Raw genomic sequence first — 19,159 nt, forward strand, 5'->3', positions numbered from 1 at the left:
TAAGTAGGAGATTCTCTCCATCCTTCCCCTCAAAGACCTTAACGCTCACCAAGAGCGGCTTAGATCGGGGGAAGTAATCCGTCACTGACGGTGGCGTTGTAGACGCAAACGATGCAGACATCCTTTGCTGCAAGTGCTCCAGCAGCTCGAAAACGCCTCTAGACGCACACCGATTGCCTCGAGGCCTTGTGCCACAAGGTGTTGCACGGCCTCAGGGCCAAGCAAGAACATCAGCTTACTAAGCCCGTCCTGCATGCACTGGGGCAAAGAGGAATACTCCTCTATCCTCACAGAGGATCAGTCGAAACGACTCAGGTGTAGATTGACTACAAGTGCTACCAAGTGCAGCGGGGTTGCCGTAGCTCTGCGCTTGGGGAAGCGTCTTTTGGTCATCGACCTTTCGTTCTATACAAGAACCAAGAGCTAGTGCAGCGGATCGCAATCCGCTGCCTCTAAAATTGCCTAAAAGCCTTACCAAGGCAAACGAACACTTCTGTTCAAAATCGAAACTGATATTTTTATCCGAATGTTGAAAGTTTAGATTTTCCTAAATATACTAAATATGTATAGTAAAATCTAAACACATCCATAAGTACTGGCTACCTAGCCCGGTCTCGTATTCTTGTTTAAGTTTGTGGTCACATTATGCCCATCTCGTGTGATACGCACACCCCCTGTTATTAGGGTTCGTGTTACCCCGTTACATGGTCGTCACTGAACTGGATAGCTGTAATTAAATAATGTCAAGCTTGAAGAGATGATAAGGACGTAGTCTGGACACGCAGAGTAAATAAAGCCTGCATGTTTGTAGTGAAATGCTGCTTGCGTACGCAGCTGGAAGCTGCACTCGCGACATCACGAAAAATTTTACTTTATCAATATGTGGCAATGCGCCGACCTTGGTCTGGAGGTTACCCTTCCTTAGTAAATTATTTTTGGTAATACGGTGTCTGAAATATTTGGCCAATCGTCTCCAAAAAGTACACATACTACGCAAAGTATTTCAACACAAAAGTTTTAACTAAATTTGTTTGGATATAAATGAAGCGCCGTGTGATTGCCTTTGCGGCGGCCACACGAGTGTGTGTAACTTTGCTAGCACTGGCTACTTCCGCTATCGTCACGCCTTTTGATACTTCTTCGCACTTACATGCGGGTAACTTATCCCTCGCAGTGGCAAGTAATTGGGATGGCGTCTATTTCTCGCATATCGCGCTGCACGGCTACGACTTTGAGCACTTTCATGCATTTTTCCCGCTCTACCCGCTGCTGATACGATTGTTCGCTGCTTTTCTTCCCTTAAAAAATACGGCTGCCGTGCTTGTCAGTGGATGGATAATCAGTAATGCGAGCTTCGTGCTGGCAGCACTATTCCTGTACCGCTTGTGCTGCATTTTGTTAGGGGACAAAGATACCGCGTTAAGAGCATCCTACCTCTTCTGCGTGGCACCGTCCAGTATCTTCATGTCTTCTATCTATTCGGAGAGTTTGATGTGTTTGTTAAGCTTCAGCGGCATGTTTTACCTGGCACGACACGCGCAGGCGCCGAAGGCTAGTCGATCATTCCTGGACTTAGTGCGCTCTGCGCTGCTATTCGGTGCAGCATCAGTCACGCGATCTAATGGAGTCCTTCTGTCACGTGCGTTTAGCTACAATCGGCTGCTTCCTCATTGATCGACACCAATTTGTATGATATTGTTTTGTACAGTGCATATAGCATGGCATCGTCTGACTGTTTCACCGTCACCACGAGAGCTTTCTCGGTTCTTAGGATACTGGGTACGCACTGCAGCTCTCGGTGTACTTGCAATTGGTCCTCAGATCGTCTACTTTATTTCTTCGATGATGCCATACTGCCCTTCACTTCGACAACGCTTTGGATGGGAAATATCTATGGATCATGCGACGGAAGACCGTAGCTGGTGTACGAATGCTAAAGTGAACTGGACTGCAATGTACACATTCATTCAGAGTGAATACTGGAACGTGGGTCTTTTTCGCTACTATCAAATGAAGCAGCTGCCAAACTTTATGCTTGCTGCACCAATTATAACGATAAGCTTGCATGCAATTTTTGAGTTCTTTCGAGGAATTGCCGTGCCAAGACTTGTAGTATTGCAGCCATCAGGACGGGATTCGCGTCGAGGCGCTGCTCTTACCCCGTATTACATACATTGGCTTTTTCTAGTAGTAAATGCGCTGCTTTTCGTTCATATCCAAGTGGCGACAAGATTATTGACCGCGTGTCCATCATTGTTCTGGCACCCTGCCACACTTATCTGTGATGACTCCGGACTCAAAAAGAATGTGTCACCAGCTTTGACACGATACGGTCGACTTGTTGTGGGCTACTTTTTGCTCTTTACTATACTGGGTAGTGTTCTCTTTCCGTCATTTTACCCGTGGACGTAGCATAACTAAGTTCAAATGGGAATGTCCCTTTGCGCATCGTGTACCTTGTAATAATTGTAATGCTTAACGTGGCCGTATTCGTACTAACTGGTCATGCATACACTGTAATAATCATGTATAACGTTCATGGTAATCCAGAACATCATTTACCGCAGTAACTATTTCTTTCCTCTAAGCTTCTTCGCTAAACGATTCCGTGCAGAATTACTCTTACGCTTACGACCATTTAATTTATCACCACTTGCACTGGTTGACTTAGTTATTGTAATTGAAGGTCGCACGTCCAATGACTGAGACGATAGTGTATCTTCCTCAGTCAAAACAGATAAATACCCTTGAAGCATTGGCCCTTTGCCTCTAGGCGATAAAATTACAGTATTTTGGGGTTGCTCGACATGGCCCTGATCATACGTCACCGTGTGCAATCGGGGCCTTTTCAAACTTCTGTTTGGTAGCGATCGACCCAGCTTGCGCTGTGGTTGGCTAGAATGACGCTCTTGTTTGACTTTACTTTGTTCGTGATAAACGGGCTTTCTATCTTCAACCAAAGACTCAGCGACCTTCCGACTTAATCTACCGGATGGCGGAGGTGGTGGTGTTAAGGACGATGGAAGAGAAGTCGTCGGAGGAGATCCTGCTGGAAATAAAGAAGGAGATGGCGAGCATATATCTAAATATTTCTTCTCCTCCACCACCATATTTTTCGAATCGGTGCGCCAGCTATTGTGAGCACGAGGCGGGGTTGAAATTTTAATAAAGCGAGCTGCTGAGTCAGCATCCATTGAAGTGACATTCCTACGACCCCGAAGATGACCCCGCTGTCGTTGTCGAGAATTATAATTTCGGGTTCTTGATACAGCACCAAGTCGGCGACCTTTCTTTATGCATCTTGGGCATCGATAATCATCCGCAGGCTCCTCTGTCATCGGAATACCAACGCATGTGGTATGTTGCCACGTGTTGCAGCTTTCGCATTCGACCATACGATGACCATCATCGTGATTGGGCTGACGACGCACATGACAAACGCAGTCAAACATCCAACCGCACCGAAAGCATAAGAAATGTTCTTGAGCCACAATTTCAGGCTGCTTGTTTGCACATTTTGCATGCACCCAGTGGGAGCAGCTATCGCACTGAATCATTGACGTTCCATCGTCATAATTTTTTTCCCTGATTCCACAAGAGCAATCCACCATCCAATCATCCTCAACCCCTTCCTCTACCTTAGCAGAGCCATTACATTTTTCAAATATCATTTCGCCAGCAGTCTTGTGTTTTCGCTTTGATCGTGACGTCCTATTCCTCATTTTTGACCGCTGCGCCTGTTGTCGCTCCTGCTGTCGTTGTTTTGCATCTTCAATAACTTTCTCTTTAAGTTTCACATTTAACTGCAGCTCTTTGTATGCAGCTCGCTGTCGAACAGCAATCAGCGTATCTACAGGCGCTAACGGCAATCGAGGGTACGAATTTTCCAAATCCGAGTTTTCGTCGCTATCACTGCTCAGATCCTCATCAGTAAAGTCGACACCATTACGCGCAATGCCTTTATCATCATCTGTATGTAGAAGGGCTCCGTCATCTTCTTCCTGCTCGCTTTCATCAGCAGAGTTTTCATTGCTTGAGTCACTGATGCCACCGTTGTCGTAATTTTCGTCATCATTCTTTTTCCTTTCATCACCTCCGTTTCCTCCATTACTGTTACTACCAGGTGACGATGACATCTCGTCATTACTTACATTCGATTGCTCACTTGATGCGAAGCTGGAACTACTGACAGTGCTACTGTCGTCACTGTTACTACTAAACGATGTTGGAAGTGGACTATCGACCGAGTGCTCTTGGTGACTCCCCTTGCATTTAATCACGTCGTCCTGCTGAATACAAACAAAGCGTTTATAGCTTCGTATTTCCAGCGGCAGCATCTTGATCTCTTTCAATAATTTAAGGTGCATCCTAGGTCTTATGGAGAACCGACAAAACCCATCGCAAGCTGGCGCCGTTAAATACGACGAAGTTACGCGAGTTTCAGGGCTTGAGATTGGATTTCTACCTCTAGATAGTAATGGAGATATACCAAGCATCATTTATAAAGCCCAGCCCCCAGATGTAGCAAATGCACCAGCTCGGAAGGTTACAATTTTATAGTCTGAAAATAGATAAAGTCAACCTGAGTGTATATCGGTGTACACACCACACCAATCAGTAAGCAGATAAAATGACGGTAGGTCAGTGGACGCTACTGAGTCGCTCAGCAATGCTTGTAAAGCATTACCCAAATGCTTCGACATGTCTAGTGCTAGTACGCCATTTTGCATCTTCATCAGCGCCTAACTCACACGCGCGAAGTCATTTTAATAGCATGCGTCAGCTGTCGAGAGATTCAAAGTCAGCGGAGCCGGGTGTGGCCAAAGCTGGTCTGAAGCACAACCAATTTAAAAATAAACAGCGGCCAAAACGATACCGATCTGATAGGTTGCTGGACAAGGAGCTACCTGTGTTTACAAATAAGTTTCAAAATTTGCTAAGCTTTGCGTTTGAGGATTTAACAAATAGCGTCAAGACGACGACAGAGCCAAAGACGGGCGAGACACCGTCGCTGGACTTGATCGTCCGTGTCGAAGCTGGTGGCAGAAATGAAGAAAAATCCGAGCTTACGATGGCGCAGTTGGGCCTGGATATACAGGAAGAAGATAGTACGATTTCTAAGTTGCAGCATAAGCAGTCGCGTCTGCAATCTAAAAAGACGAAGCTCTTTTCAAGTAGTAACGATACATCGACAGTATTAGCAGCACTTGGTATTCCGATCGATCGTGATAGCAATCGCATCGAGTCTCCGCCATCCAGTCGAATGGCGATAAAGATGAATACGAAGCGCAAGAAGCAGACGCGTAATCTTCTCAAGAACTTTCAATTCGAAAATAGCATTTTTGACTCGGAATCAGATTTGTTTGGAGATATTGACTGGGAAGGGCATGGCGACGTGGAAGAGCGTGAACGTCGTCATTCTCGGAGACAACAACGGAAAGTGGTAAAGCGGAAACCCAGGCACGAGCTGCCAGCTCAAGAAATTGAAATTCCGACGTCTTTAACGGTCAGAGATCTGGCGGATCGAATGAGTGTCAAGACGAGCGTGGTTTTTCGCGCATTAAAAGATCTGGGCGAAGTGGGTTTGAACGAGGAATCGGTGCTGATGAGCGATATTGCTGAGCTTGTGGTAGATTCGCAAAATATGATCCCAGTATTGCTTCCCCCAGACTTTGTCGATCTTGTCCCAACACCTTTACCGGAAGACTGTTCTGCATTTCCTGTACGACCAGCCATTGTATCTGTTATGGGTCACGTTGATCATGGTAAGACTACATTGCTTGACGCTCTACGCAAGTCAAAGATTGCGGCCACTGAAACGGGGGGTATCACGCAAAGCATCGGTGCTTTTTCAGTGGACTTGGGCAAAAAATTTGGTTCTTATTCGAAAGTAACGTTCATTGATACGCCTGGTCATGCGGCATTTAGCAACATGCGATCACGTGGCTCGGAACTTACGGACCTTCTCGTCCTCGTGGTAGCAGCTGATGACGGTGTTCGCCCGCAGACAATTGAGGTAGCACGCTTGGCTCGTAAAAATAATGTGCCGCTTGTGATAGCAGTTACCAAGATGGATATGCACGAGCATGACAGAAAGGAGGTTGCCACTCGCCTTGGCTCCGAACTTTTTAATCAGGGCATCGTAGTAGAAAGTATGGGTGGAGATACTCCCATTGTCTTTGTTTCAGGAAAGACTGGCGAGGGACTTGACCAACTTAAGGAGACAATTGCTCTTCACGCAGAAATGCTTGACCTTCGTGGTGATACAAATGCAGCGGGTGAAGCAATTGTTCTCGAAGCAAATGTGGCTCGGGGCGTTGGTGCTCAAGTTGATGCAATCGTTAAGTGGGGGACTCTACAGCAAGGCTCTTTCGTTGTTTGTGGATTAGAGTATGGAAAAATTCGTGCTCTTATCGATCAGGGCGGAAAGCGTGTCAAGCAAATAACACCCGGTCACCCTGTGCGAGTTATTGGATTAAAAGGATTACCTGAAGGCGGTGTAGCCTTGCTCTCTGTGCCGACTGAAGAACGTGCTAGGGAAGTTGTGCAGACGCGTCAGGCTTTGATACACTGGAATCAACTGGCAAAAGCGGAAGAAGTAGAGAGTATGGGTGATGGCGATGACGGAATGCGCCGTCGCCGTCGTTTTGCAGGGGTTCGCCAAAAATGGCAGCAAGTTGAGTTACGACGACAAGAAGCCGCTGACGAGGCGAAGCGTGTAGCAGCGTTGCAGCCTGGAGACGAGGGTTATATCGCCAATGTGGTGCCTATCATGTTGAAGACGGACTCTGTGGGTATCATTTCTGCTATCGAAGATCTCATTGCACCCCTACCCAACAATGAGGCTGCGATTAAGTGTATCATGGCTGCCGTGGGACCAGTGACGTCGTCAGACATTGTGATGGCTGAAGCTACTGGTGCTATCATCTACTCATTTAATATCAAGCATCCAGCCTCTATCGACCAGGAAGCCCAGCACAAGCAAGTGACTTTGCGTCAACATCGCGTGGTGTATAGTTTACTGGATGATATAAAAGAATTGCTGCAAGAAAAACTCAAGGGCGTTTTGGTTCATGAGGTCACTGGCTCGGCTGAGGTTATTCAATCCATCCCAATCACAATGTCTGGTACTCGCACCACCAATATTGCAGGTTGCAAGGTTATCTCAGGATCGCTTAAAATGCAGGGAAAATACCGTTTGGTGCGTGACGGTGAAATTGTGGTTGACAACATAGATATGGCGTCTATGCGTCACTTTCAGCAGAAGGTGGCCGAGGTGAACAAGGGTCAAGAGTGTGGTCTGCAACTAGTAGGTATGGACAATTTTCAGCCTGGAGACTTGCTCGAGGCCTACACTATCAAATTGGTGAAGCCCGAAATTTAGAATTTGTCTCACGTCTATCAGTTATCAAGAAATAGCGTACCAAAGATGACTGGCCGGCTGGGGAGTAATAAAGAGTAAACATAAACAGTATTTGGCACGACCTGTAAATACTTCAAAACTATGTGTTTTATCATGGGTCTGCGCAGTAATTTCTGCAGTAAAAAATGTCGTTAATCCACTGACTAGGTTTCAGGCGTAACCGTTCCAAGGCCTCAAACCCGCAGCTGATTGAAAACATAGATATATGAAGAAATTTATCCTGTGCTCTAGAATGTATGTGCCTCTCCATAGCTTTATCTTGTAGATCCACGATATTTTTGATTTCTTAGTATTATCGCTTCATGGCAATCAAGATCTTGTTTGATCAATGACCTGCATCAATATACAACCCTACTTCGCACACGATCAAAAATGCTGATAGTATCTTTTAAAGCTGCATATATATAATCCAAACAATACTAGTTGCAAGTTTGTTACATTAACTTGACTGTAATACCCAGCACTATAATTATCACAGTGGTTTACAAACCCAGCTTATCGGATCTATAATGACACTTTAGTCACTCCACATGAAGTTGATGATAGCATCAGAATCTACTGGGCTTTATTCACCGCGAGAAAATCGAAGATCAGATTCATGACGAATAAGTAGCACATCTCGATCGTTAACAAAGGTTAAAGCTTGCAACGAGGTGATTATAAAAAGCGATGTCATGCATCCTCGAAAACTGACTTGTTAAGCAAACCATACGATATTTTCAGAGAGAAGGTGGTCGATAACTAGATAATCGCTCTGGTCGACGCGACGCCAGTTGTTCTCATAAACGGCCACCAAGCATAGACCAATTTTCCATTATTTGAAACTGAAATTGCAGTCACCTGACTCCAGAAAAATTGATTGCTGCTGCGTGAGACTCACCAAAATCTATAAAAAGGTTTGTTCATTCAGAGCTCAAAATAATTTAATCGCTCATCTCGATGTTAGTAACCGATGCCAAAATTTGGATAACTCTACCAGGTTTGATCGCGGGACCGCCCTCCTGGACAAGTTAGAGCAAAACCTGAACAGAGAAAGTTATCATGTCAAAGAGCGTGCAACGACCTCGCGTAAGAAGCGCTCACAATGTTTTGGCATCACAGCAAACGCTTCTTTTTAAGAGCTGGTTGCTAAAAAAGCGCCATTGGGTGGCCACATTGCTCGAAATATTTCTGCCGGTTCTCTTCATTTTGCTCATTACGGCTCTTAAAACACTGTCAGACGACGTACAAGTTCCTGCAGGTTGGAGCAGCACAGCTTCAGAAAGATCTTTCTCCCTTTTCCAAAATGGTTACCTTGTCCAAGAGCCGACGCTGAATGGTCTAATGGCGTATCTTGGTCTACGGGCTGCAGTTGAACTTCACAATACGTCGGAAATTTCAACTGAAAATCAAAGAATGTGTACCTTCAGTGTAGGTTATGGAGGCTTTGTTAGCACAGACTCTTCTTCAGCTTTTTCTGTACTTGAACCTTGTCGACAACATGTGACGCCTTACAAGATAGCAATTGCTCCCGATAACGACTTTACACGAAAGTATTTTTTTGAAGCCGTCAAAAAGTGGTACCCTCGCGTTGTCATAGATGCCAGTTTAGGTGTGACATTACCAAGTTTTGATAATAGTGTCGTTTTTTTTGAGTCCGAATTGGATTTGGAGTCTTACATCGCTAGAGTTGACTACGGAAAATCATATAAGACACCAATGATCTATGCTGCGCTAGTTTTCGATGAGTATCCAGTAGATGAAAACATCGGCACATTTCAGTCAATTGAGTACTCTATACGCATGAACTCAACACTGGGAAGTCACGGTATTCCCGGAGCTGTTCCTCGTACTCTTGGGGATCCAGCGTTTGAAGCTCCGTTTCAGCGCACCATCGAACAGACGCATTATTTTGCCTATGCATCACAAGGGTTCATGACCTTGCAGACTCTCGTTACACGTTTCGTTAATTGTATGCCAGAATGGAACTCAGTTACAAAGATCACTACTGGTATTTGTACGCAGAAACTATCGACAGCTGTAAAAAGCCAATTGAACGATGCTCGCTTTTTTCATGCAATTACAGGAGATATTCTATTAAACACTGGTTTGCTTTCTGCATTTGGCAACTCGGGCACAAGCTGGCAATCTAAGCTTTCAACTACTGCCATCGAACAACTCCTCGTTCCTTTACGCCAGATACCACAGCCATATTTTGCGACGACTGTAGCCCCATTCCCTATTGAGAGCTTCCTCTCGGCACCCTTTTACGATCAAGTAAGCTCGGTATTTCCGTTGGTCTTCGTGCTGGCATATCTTTATGCGATCTCGCGTGTGCTTGTGGTTCTTATTCAGGAAAAGGAAACTCGTTCACGTGAGTATCTCAAAATACTTGGTATGTCTGAAAGCGCAATCATTTTGTCGTGGTACATTACATACTTGATCATCTTTACATTGAGTGCTATTTTGCAAGCTATAGCCAGTAGCGCGGGACTTTTTCCCAACAGTGATCCTTTTCTTATTTTCATTTTCTTTTTGCTCTTCTCGCTAAGCGTTCTTTCCTTCGGCTTTTTTATGAGTACGCTTTTCTCCCGTTCGCGTACGGGTTCCTTCGCGAGTATGGTGCTTTTCTTCTTTATGTACTTTGTATCGAGTGGGTTCTCGTCCACATCGACAATTGATTCCAAGACCGGTGTATGCTTGCTTCCACCTGTAGCTTTGGCGTTCGGAGTGCAGACGTTGGCCACAGCGGAGTCTACAGGTGTCGGTATGAGCTTTTCGTCATCCAGCACAATAGTCAACAATTTTAGGTTTGGTTCTGCTATCGGAATGCTTTTGTTTGACGTTTTTTTCTACACTCTTGCCGGGCTATATCTCGAAAGAGTGATACCTCGCGAGTATGGCACTGTGGAAAAATGGTATTTCCCGCTGCGCCCTAGCTATTGGATGCACATTGCTCGCTCAAGCGCTAGCATGAGTAAGGTTGATGACGACTCGACAAATTCTGCCAATGGCAGTCATGCTGTTCTAGACATCCAGAATCCTAATGTAGAGGATGCTGGTGAGGATTTACGCAATCAGGAGCGGTCAGGTGAAGCACTAGTAATTCGAGACATAAAAAAAGAGTTTGTTGTACCCGGGGGGATCAAACACGCAGTTCGAGGTGTAAGTCTAGCCATGTATAAGGATCAGATCACATGCTTGCTTGGTCATAATGGTGCTGGCAAAACGACTCTCATTTCAATGCTTACTGGTATGATCGCACCTACATCCGGAGATGCCACGTTTTGTGGATTGTCACTTGTACAGGACATGGGGAAACTTCGGCAATCATTAGGACTTTGTTTTCAACATGACGTTCTTTATAGCGAGCTCACTGTTGAGGAACATTTGCAATTTTATGGGCGAATAAAGGGCTATAATGGCAAAGCTCTTCAAGACGAGGTAAATAAAAAGATTCTCGAAGTGGGTCTTACCGAGAAACGAAATGTTTTTTCCGGCTCATTGTCAGGAGGCATGAAGCGAAAGTTATCAGTTGCCATTTGCTTGTTAGGTGACAGCTCACTGGTACTTTTGGACGAACCTACGAGCGGTATGGACCCTTACAGCCGACGAAGCACATGGGAAATTTTGCTTAATAACCGTGTCAATCGCGTGATGGTACTTACAACTCACTTTATGGATGAAGCTGATATTTTAGGAGATCGAATTGCGATTATGGCTGAAGGACAACTTCGGTGCTGTGGATCATCACTATTTTTAAAAAAACGCTTTGGTGTCGGATACAATCTTACGCTGGTCAAAAATAATGATACCACTGTGCCTTTCAAGGAAAAGCAATTGCAGTCGCTCATAACGTCCTACGTGCCTGCAGCTAAACTGCTTAGTAATGTTGGTGCTGAGATTGCATTTCAGCTACCGCTGGACAATTCTGCTTCCTTTCCACAACTCTATGAGGACTTAGACGACAAAATGCGAGAATTAGGCGTGCTTTCTTACGGTATATCAGTCACTACATTAGAGGAAGTGTTCATCAAAGTTGCCGAAGCTTATGACGAAGACAATCAGCATACTCTAAACAAAACTGCTGATGCCAGTGGTGTTCTCTTACCACAGAGCGGTCCATCCATTGCAAATTTAAACGGCTTGACAATGTTTTTCGTGCATTTATCGGCGCTCTTACTCAAGCGTTTTCGCATCGCAAAGCGTGATCGTCGAGTTATAATTTTCAGTGCTCTTTTGCCTGTGACACTGCTCGCGGCTGGATTTATAATTTTGAAGACTAGTTCACTTACTCGGTCGGATGTCAAGGTTGCACTTAGTACAACAGAGTTTGAGGTGAAAGTTCCCAGCGTACCTTATTTTTGTGAGGTCAACGACGCTCAATGGTGCTCGGAAACAATGGGCGCACTATTCACTGGTGGTACGACGTCACCTTTTTCAAACGCTGAGATTGCGTCTCATCCTTACACGAAGTGGCCAATTTCAGTATTTAATGTCACCTACACCAAAGCAGATCTCGCAAGCGTGGACACTCCTGATAGCAACGAATACTGTTTGCGAATGGGAGAAAAAATATATCAGCGTGCTTTTGGAAAGACAGACGAAGACATGGTTACAGTCACGCATAAGCCTGCAAAAGGTCAATACGGTGGTTATCTGATCCATGCCTCAGGATCTGAGCATATTTTTGGGTACCATCTATTTGTAAATACGACTGCAGCTCATGGAGCAGTAATTTTCAAAACTCTAATTGATCAGGCCCTTTATCGTTTTATGGCTGGAAGTAAATCGGACGTGTCACTTAAAGCGAACACATATCCACTGCCCATGACAGCAGCGACGCAAGCACTCTTCGGATCGTTTCTGGCGTTTACTGCATGCATCTTTATTGTAATTGCCTTTGCTTTCTTTCCAGCCTCCATCGTTGGATTTCTTGTTAATGAAAAACAAGCTAACCACAATTCAAAGCATCAACAGCTTGTTTCAGGTGTAAGTCTACCAGCCTTCTGGTTGGCTAACTATATCTGGGATTTAATTACGTACATAATTCCGTTCATCGCGGCACTTGTGCTAATCCAGATCTTCGACATTTCAGCATTCACTGGCAACAACTGTGTAAGTTGTTCAGGCGAGACATTTCCAGCCATTGTGTTTCTCTTTTTTCTCTTTGGACTAGCCATTTGCCCATTTACATACTGTCTCTCATATCTCTTCAAGGATCATGCGTCTGCTCAGACTTACACCATCATGACCAATTTTCTGCTGGGCGTCGTCCTTATGGTGGTTTCTTTCATTCTGGACGTCGTCAGTGAGAGTAGTCAAGACGCGAACTCTGTGTTAAAGTTCTTCTGGCGTTTAAGTCCACTTTTTAATTTAGGAAGTGCACTGCTAAACCAGTGCTTACACGAGATTCAATTTGCTTTTGGTAGAAAAGAGGACAAGATAAGCCCACTTACAATGGATATTATGGGTTGGGAGCTTCTTTACTTGGCATTGGACGCGATCATTTTTTTCACAATCGCCGTCGGAATTGATTTTTTGCTCAGCTTTCCGAAAATCAAAGCAGTAGTCTTCAAAGACTCGGATTTAAAAGATGCATCGTATGAGGAGGACGAAGATGTGTTGCGTGAAGCTGAACGGGTACGATGCGGTGGAGCCGACAACGACGCTGTTATACTACACCGGATTCGTAAAGTTTATAAGGGCAACAAAGTGGCTGTCCGAAATCTATCCTTTGGTCTTCCTAAGGGCGAATGTTTTGGCTATTTGGGAATAAATGGCGCAGGAAAAACAACTACAATGAAGATGATGACTGGTGATATCCTTCCGACATCAGGTCACGGAACACTCGGTGGCTATGACATATTGAGCGAGCAGCTAAAAGTCCGTCGACTAATCGGCTATTGCCCGCAATTCGACGCTCTCTTTGAGCTTATGACAGTCAGAGAGCACCTTGAGCTGTTTGCTCGTATTAAGGGCGTAAAAAAATCAGATTTGACCAGCGTCGTCAAGATGCTTATGCATCAAATGAACTTAGACAGCTTTGAAAATAAGCTTGCAGGCTCACTGAGTGGGGGCAATAAACGCAAGCTCTCAGTTGCTATTGCACTTATTGGCTCACCTCCCATCATTTTTCTGGACGAGCCCTCGACAGGCATGGACCCAGTGTCGCGTCGTTTTATGTGGAATGTCATCGCTTCCATTTCCACTCAGCGCAAAGAATCGACAATCATTTTAACTACTCACAGCATGGAGGAGTGCGAAGCGCTTTGCACACGTGTTGGTATTATGGTAGGTGGTCGTTTACGTTGCCTCGGCAGTGTACAGCACCTGAAGCACCGTTTTGGAGACGGTTTAATGCTTGAGCTGAAACTTACTGGCACACCCATGCACGACATCCAGACTCGCATAGCTTCCGTTTTTAGTGGCAGTGCCATGACGACGACATTTCCATGGGCAGAGCTGCAAGCCAAGTGTGAAGCATTGGGTGAAGCATCTTGGGCAGACAAAATTACAATGAGCCACGCAACGGGATATACGTTGGCCGCGGCGCTCGAGCGCGATGGCACCTTACGTATGGGTATGCTCTGTGCGTGGTGGGCTGCTGAAGAGCAGTTCTTGACGGTGGATTCTTTCTTGCGTCAAAGTTTTGCAAGTGACGCCAACAGTGGTGTGATGCTTCTTGAACGGCAAAACGATCACTGTCGTTATAAGCTCACAGGGCAAGCACCACGTCTGGCAAGTGTCTTTAAACGCATTGAAAGCAACAAGCAGCAAGTGGGAATCCGCGAGTATGCCGTTTCTCAGACGACACTTGAACAAATTTTTAATAACTTTGCAGGTCAGCAAAGTGAAGAAAAGGGCGTGGCATGTGGCATTAGCACGCAATAAAGTCAAACGATGATAATAAGTCGATGTGCATATTTAAAATGTTTGTTACTTGCTCAAAATTGAAACAAGCCTCTATGAACCTCGTATTTTTGCCCTCCTAGTCACAAATCCGAAGGCATCACACAGTTGCCAAATAGGGATTCATATGTCTCTCGCTCGCGACTGCACATACATTACCAACAAAAACAAGTGTCAAATAGGAAACAAAAAATCAAAAGAAATAATCTGAGAGATTACATGAGTGACTCACGACCATCCACTCGCAGAAGAACCTCTGGAGCGCGTAGTTTCCCATTGTACTGAAAACCCATCGAGTGTGAGTGAGCACCGGTATCGTGAATGACAAACAAATCGCCAACGTGCGCTTTGGGCAAGGGGCGATCTTTCGCAAACCAGTCGTTATTCTCGCACAGTGTGCCAACTACATTTGACGGATATAGATCATCATTTTTTCGCGCCGGAATAGAAATGTGATGATAGGCACCGTACATGCCGGGTCTCATCAAATGCGCCATGCAGGCGTCAACACCGTAGTAGCATCCATACGTTTCCTTAATGGCTTCACATCGCGTAATCAGCCAGCCAAATGGTCCAGTCATAAAGCGTCCATTTTCCATGCAAAGGCGCGGTAATATCTTGAGCCCATGCTCTTTCATCGCCTCATCAAACACATCGCGCAACATCTTGGCAATCGCCTCGACATTCGCAGGTTCCTCACTCTCGCGGTAAGGAATCCCAAGACCGCCGCCAATGTTCATAAACTCAAATTCGATGTTAAGCTCCTTCTTTAGCTGCACAATGGTGTTAAAAAGCACTGTAACCGTCTCACGCCAGTACTCTTGATTCATAACGCACGATCCAGTCATCATATGTATACCGAAGCGCTTAGCTCCAGCCTGCTGTGCCTTACGGTAGGCCTCAATAATCTGGAAAGGAGGAACGCCAAACTTGGCATCGGGGCCGCCCAGTACATTCGATTTTGTCTCCGAGTCGGTACGACCAAGGCCTGGATTAAGCCGAAAACTGATAAGATCGGGGCACTTGTTGCGGACATCGACAAGACTATCCACAAGTGATAGGTCGTCTAAGTTTATAATAACGCCCTGGTCAAAAGCTATCGCAAGGTCCTTCTGCGCGGTGAAATTAGAGGTGAAGATGACCTGCTCGCTTGGAACGCCAATTTTTTTAACAATATGCAGTTCTGCCGAAGAGCTACAATCCATACCACATCCCTCTTGGTACAGAATTTTAAGGATAGCTGGGTTGGGTAGTGCCTTAACAGCGTAGTACTGCTGGAAATCTGGAAAGTGTGCGCGAAAGGCGGACAACAAGCGCCGCGCATTCAAGCGAATCATCTGCTCGTCGTAAAGCTGCAATGGTGTGTCATACTTTTCAGCGAGCGCGTCAAGGCGGTCTAGAGCGGACGTCGGGAGTGGGAGCGGCATTGCAAGAAGATGAGATGTGTTTACCATACATATCAGCCAGCCAACCACAGCAAAGTAATATTTTTCGAATTTTATAATCAATTTCCTGGCATAAAATTATTGACATGTGTTTCGCAAGGCCTCTCTAAATACGTCAATCTTTAAATAGATATTCAGGGTTTCGACCTTGTATATGTGCAGCAAAGCTTGTAGCCTTAAATATAGAGAGACGAAAAAGTCCCGTTACGACACGTGACCGCAGTCGTCGCCATTCGCCGTGTCATTTCTGTACATGCTTTGGTCGCCAAGTGCTGTCAAAAAATATATCAGAATTTTTGACGTCTGAAGGCCCGCGTCTTAAAAAGTATACCCTACACCATCTTCTCAGTCATAAGAGTCGATGGAGGTCACCTAAATTTGTCTTCTGAATAAATCTTAGTGCAACGATGCTTCAGCGGTACCCAAACTACGTACAAAAAGATTCGAGATGATGCTTTTCATTGTCAGAAGATCGAGAGATGACGTAGTTATCGAGGATATGCTCTGACATGGAGACAAAATGGCAGGGCAAACGAGGACCAATGCACTGTCGCTGTATAAGCTTAATTATTGTGTCAATTATGCTATCCAAATCAATAAGGTGAAGTAAGTAAATCATTCGTCGGTCGCGGTATGTTGTTCGCGATTGCTGCGAAGCTGCCGGATCTCTTTTCTTAGAGGAAGCTTACTCGAGTCACCGACCTTACGTTCTATACTAGAACCAGTATGAGTGCAGCGGATCGCAATCCGCTACCTCCAAGATACCCAAAACCTAAACAGAAGGCAAATGCACGTTACCGTTTAGTATTGAAACCATATTTATCTGTTTTATTTGCGGCAAAGCCGCCCATATCTAAGTCATAAGTTTTTCTCATTTGATAATCAAACCTGATTAGTATGCATAACTACTGGCAGTCCCGCCACGTAATGGCTTCTTGTTATGGTGTAGCCACACCATTGTGTGATCACACCGACTTCGGTAATCCACACCTACACCATCTTGTGTGACCCACCCTTTTATACTAGGATACGTGTAACCCCGTTATACTCTCCCCCATCAAAATAATGAATACCCACAATTCACATTTAACGGTCACCTCGTACGAGTCTCGCATGTCAAAGATCCCAAGGACCATCTTCGCGCATTCTCTGCTCAATGAGCCCCATGGACCAGGACTTGGTGGAGGAGGAATAGCCAAACGGCTAGCTGGTGCCACGACCTCAAACAGTCCAATAAACCGTGGACGGAGCTTTGTCTTACAAACAGCAGATACGGCATGTGCAGGAAGTTTCTAGCATTTAATAAAACCAGGTCTCCGGTCCCAAATTTTTCACACTTCTTCTGCTGCTTCCATCTGCATTCTTTACGCATGTCTTGAATTTCAGCCATCGATTCACGAACGTGTCGTTGGACACCCAATCTGGTCGACAGGAAGTCAGCGCCTTCTTTACGGACAGTGATCTGCTGCTGTTTTGTCAGGGGCGAGCACCATAGGGATGGTTTGCATTGCGGGAACAGGAGCGCCTCCTTTTTGAGCTCGAATTTGAGCGCAGTTTCGATCCATCGGGACCTCTTGTGGTACTAAAAAGCGAGTGCACAGAGCTCAGCTTGTGTAGTGGCCGGGGGCTCGACTACGTAGACGCCTAACGATCGAGTGATTGCATATTTCGCTTCAGTAGCGGGATATGCCGAGCGGAAGTCGTACTCCACACGAGGGTCTCAGACTAAACGTGAATCCGATCGCAGGAGTACTGCCCTGTGAGTAGCCTTCAATTGCTGCTCCTGTGCCTCGTCGAGGCGATCGGTAATAATACCACTTCCCCTCGGAAGCCGAGAGGTCGGGGAATGGACATGGTGACCGCAAGGTTTGAGCTGGGCTCACGTCGCGCCGTTGGCGCACCTCACCCTCCTCTTACTTCCATCCTGGAAAAGGAGTATTCGACTCGTGTCGACTTCCTCCAAATCCTCGATGCGAAAATCTGTCTCCCATGGTTGGTGCGATGTGCGGCCTAGTTGCCGTGGGCTTGAGATGTGCTTCCCTTGAAGCCGCGGACGTACTGTCCGGAGTTGCACCGCGTGCAGAAGACGAAGAAGGGCTCTATCCGTGGACGCGCACGAAACCAGCTAGGCTCGGTGTTTTTCGTGTCACAGGCACAGGGATGGCGGCGCCAGCGGGACGCGAGGATTAGCAAGCTTGTTCGCGTAAAACGGCGTGTAGCCGGTAGATGAATGCATTGCATTGTTCAGAGCAAACTCTACGAGTGGCAATTGGCGCTTCAGCGTCTAAGCGTAGACGATGCAATAAACGCTTTCAACGACGCAATTTACGCGCTCATTTTGACCATCGGTCTGCGGATGGCCCGCTGTTGATGTAGTATACTTGGCGCCCAGCACACTCGTGTTGCAGATCAAAACTCCCCAGTGAAGCCTGAACTCTATCAGAGACAATTGACACCGGGAGTCCATGTTGTCGTAAGACTTAATCGACAAACAGTGTCGCTGTACCCACACCGTCGATGGTGTCCAGCACTGGCGCAATATGAGACATCGTGCTCAAACGGCCAGCATAGACCACCACACCCGTATGCCCGCCGAGTCCTTCGGCAGGCCAAACACAAAGCCCATACTCATAGATTGCCAACACCTGGAGGGTCCGGTAAACTGGCCAGCGGCGCCACCGCATTCGAAGAGGGTTTCACCCTCAGACACGTCTCACACGTGCGCACATATGTGCTCATCCACTTGTACAGTTTGGGCCACCAGTAGTGGCAACGCACCGAGCCGTTCGTCAGCTCACGATCGAAATGACGTGGGCCTCAAAGAGGATACGGTATTTTAAATCCACACCGTAAGGAACCACAATTCGTGGCGTATCCGTCGAATAGGTGCTATAATACAGCATTCCGTTATTCAACGAATATCGCGTATCCGTGCGCGAAAACGCGCCGACATTTCTTGTCCGAGTTTCCGAACTCCTTGCTCCCTGTAGCAGCGCTACACACATACTGTCACCCGCGTACGCGGCGCGGATCAAATCCGTCAAAGACGACGTCACCGTCGTAACGAGGGTTTCTTGTACTCCTTAGCTTGAGCTTTGATTCAAATTGCGCTGTTCATAAAATTTGTTCAAACAAAATCCTGCTTTTGTAGCGCACTTCGTAACATCTGCGCTTGCAACCTACATGTATATATACTTTCCTGACGGAACTAGTCCAGTTATGCAAAATTGTTGCTTGGGCTTCGGCTTGTGGTGTGGCGCTATCGACCGATCATGAACCCTCGTGGTGACGATAATTAGAGTCAAAGACTTTAGCCACCCATTATGTTGGAGAACATCATACCATCAACCCTTTCAACTTCATGTTGTATATATCAAGCACTAGTAAGCGTTGCAAACTC

General features: G+C 46.0%; 6 protein-coding genes across 6 annotated transcripts; 3 read left to right on the plus strand and 3 right to left on the minus strand.

Annotated features, from left to right (window-relative positions):
* Nucleotides 1-1,515: 1,515 nt before the first annotated feature.
* Nucleotides 1,516-2,412, plus strand: PHALS_00382 (glycosyltransferase family 76 protein; the record flags this gene model as incomplete). The annotated part of the gene is made up of 2 exons (XM_024731113.1): nt 1,516-1,639; nt 1,709-2,412. The coding sequence occupies 2 exons, from the start codon at nt 1,516-1,518 to the stop codon at nt 2,410-2,412; spliced, it is 828 nt and encodes a 275-aa protein (XP_024572431.1).
* Nucleotides 2,413-2,570: 158 nt separating this feature from the next.
* PHALS_00383 (Uncharacterized PHD Zn-finger protein) lies at nt 2,571-4,367 on the minus strand (the record flags this gene model as incomplete). The annotated part of the gene is made up of 1 exon (XM_024731124.1): nt 2,571-4,367. The coding sequence occupies one exon, from the start codon at nt 4,365-4,367 to the stop codon at nt 2,571-2,573; it is 1,797 nt and encodes a 598-aa protein (XP_024572432.1).
* Nucleotides 4,368-4,774: 407 nt separating this feature from the next.
* Nucleotides 4,775-7,384, plus strand: PHALS_00384 (translation initiation factor if-2; the record flags this gene model as incomplete). Its single annotated transcript, XM_024715669.1, has 1 exon — nt 4,775-7,384. The coding sequence occupies one exon, from the start codon at nt 4,775-4,777 to the stop codon at nt 7,382-7,384; it is 2,610 nt and encodes an 869-aa protein (XP_024572433.1).
* A 970-nt stretch (nt 7,385-8,354) lies between these two features.
* On the minus strand, nt 8,355-9,000 carry PHALS_00385 (uncharacterized protein; the record flags this gene model as incomplete). The annotated part of the gene is made up of 4 exons (XM_024715680.1): nt 8,355-8,445; nt 8,507-8,657; nt 8,717-8,826; nt 8,918-9,000. The coding sequence occupies 4 exons, from the start codon at nt 8,998-9,000 to the stop codon at nt 8,355-8,357; spliced, it is 435 nt and encodes a 144-aa protein (XP_024572434.1).
* Nucleotides 9,001-9,121: 121 nt separating this feature from the next.
* PHALS_00386 (atp-binding cassette superfamily) lies at nt 9,122-14,296 on the plus strand (the record flags this gene model as incomplete). The annotated part of the gene is made up of 1 exon (XM_024715691.1): nt 9,122-14,296. The coding sequence occupies one exon, from the start codon at nt 9,122-9,124 to the stop codon at nt 14,294-14,296; it is 5,175 nt and encodes a 1,724-aa protein (XP_024572435.1).
* A 101-nt stretch (nt 14,297-14,397) lies between these two features.
* On the minus strand, nt 14,398-15,741 carry PHALS_00387 (diaminopimelate decarboxylase; the record flags this gene model as incomplete). The annotated part of the gene is made up of 2 exons (XM_024715702.1): nt 14,398-14,458; nt 14,534-15,741. 2 exons carry the CDS (start codon nt 15,739-15,741, stop codon nt 14,398-14,400), a joined length of 1,269 nt encoding a protein of 422 aa, XP_024572436.1.
* Between the last annotated feature and the right edge of the window lie 3,418 nt (nt 15,742-19,159).

The sequence above is a fragment of the Plasmopara halstedii genome (genome assembly GCF_900000015.1).
Source record: "Plasmopara halstedii genome assembly, contig: Scaffold_110, whole genome shotgun sequence".
Lineage (NCBI taxonomy): Eukaryota > Oomycota > Peronosporomycetes > Peronosporales > Peronosporaceae > Plasmopara > Plasmopara halstedii.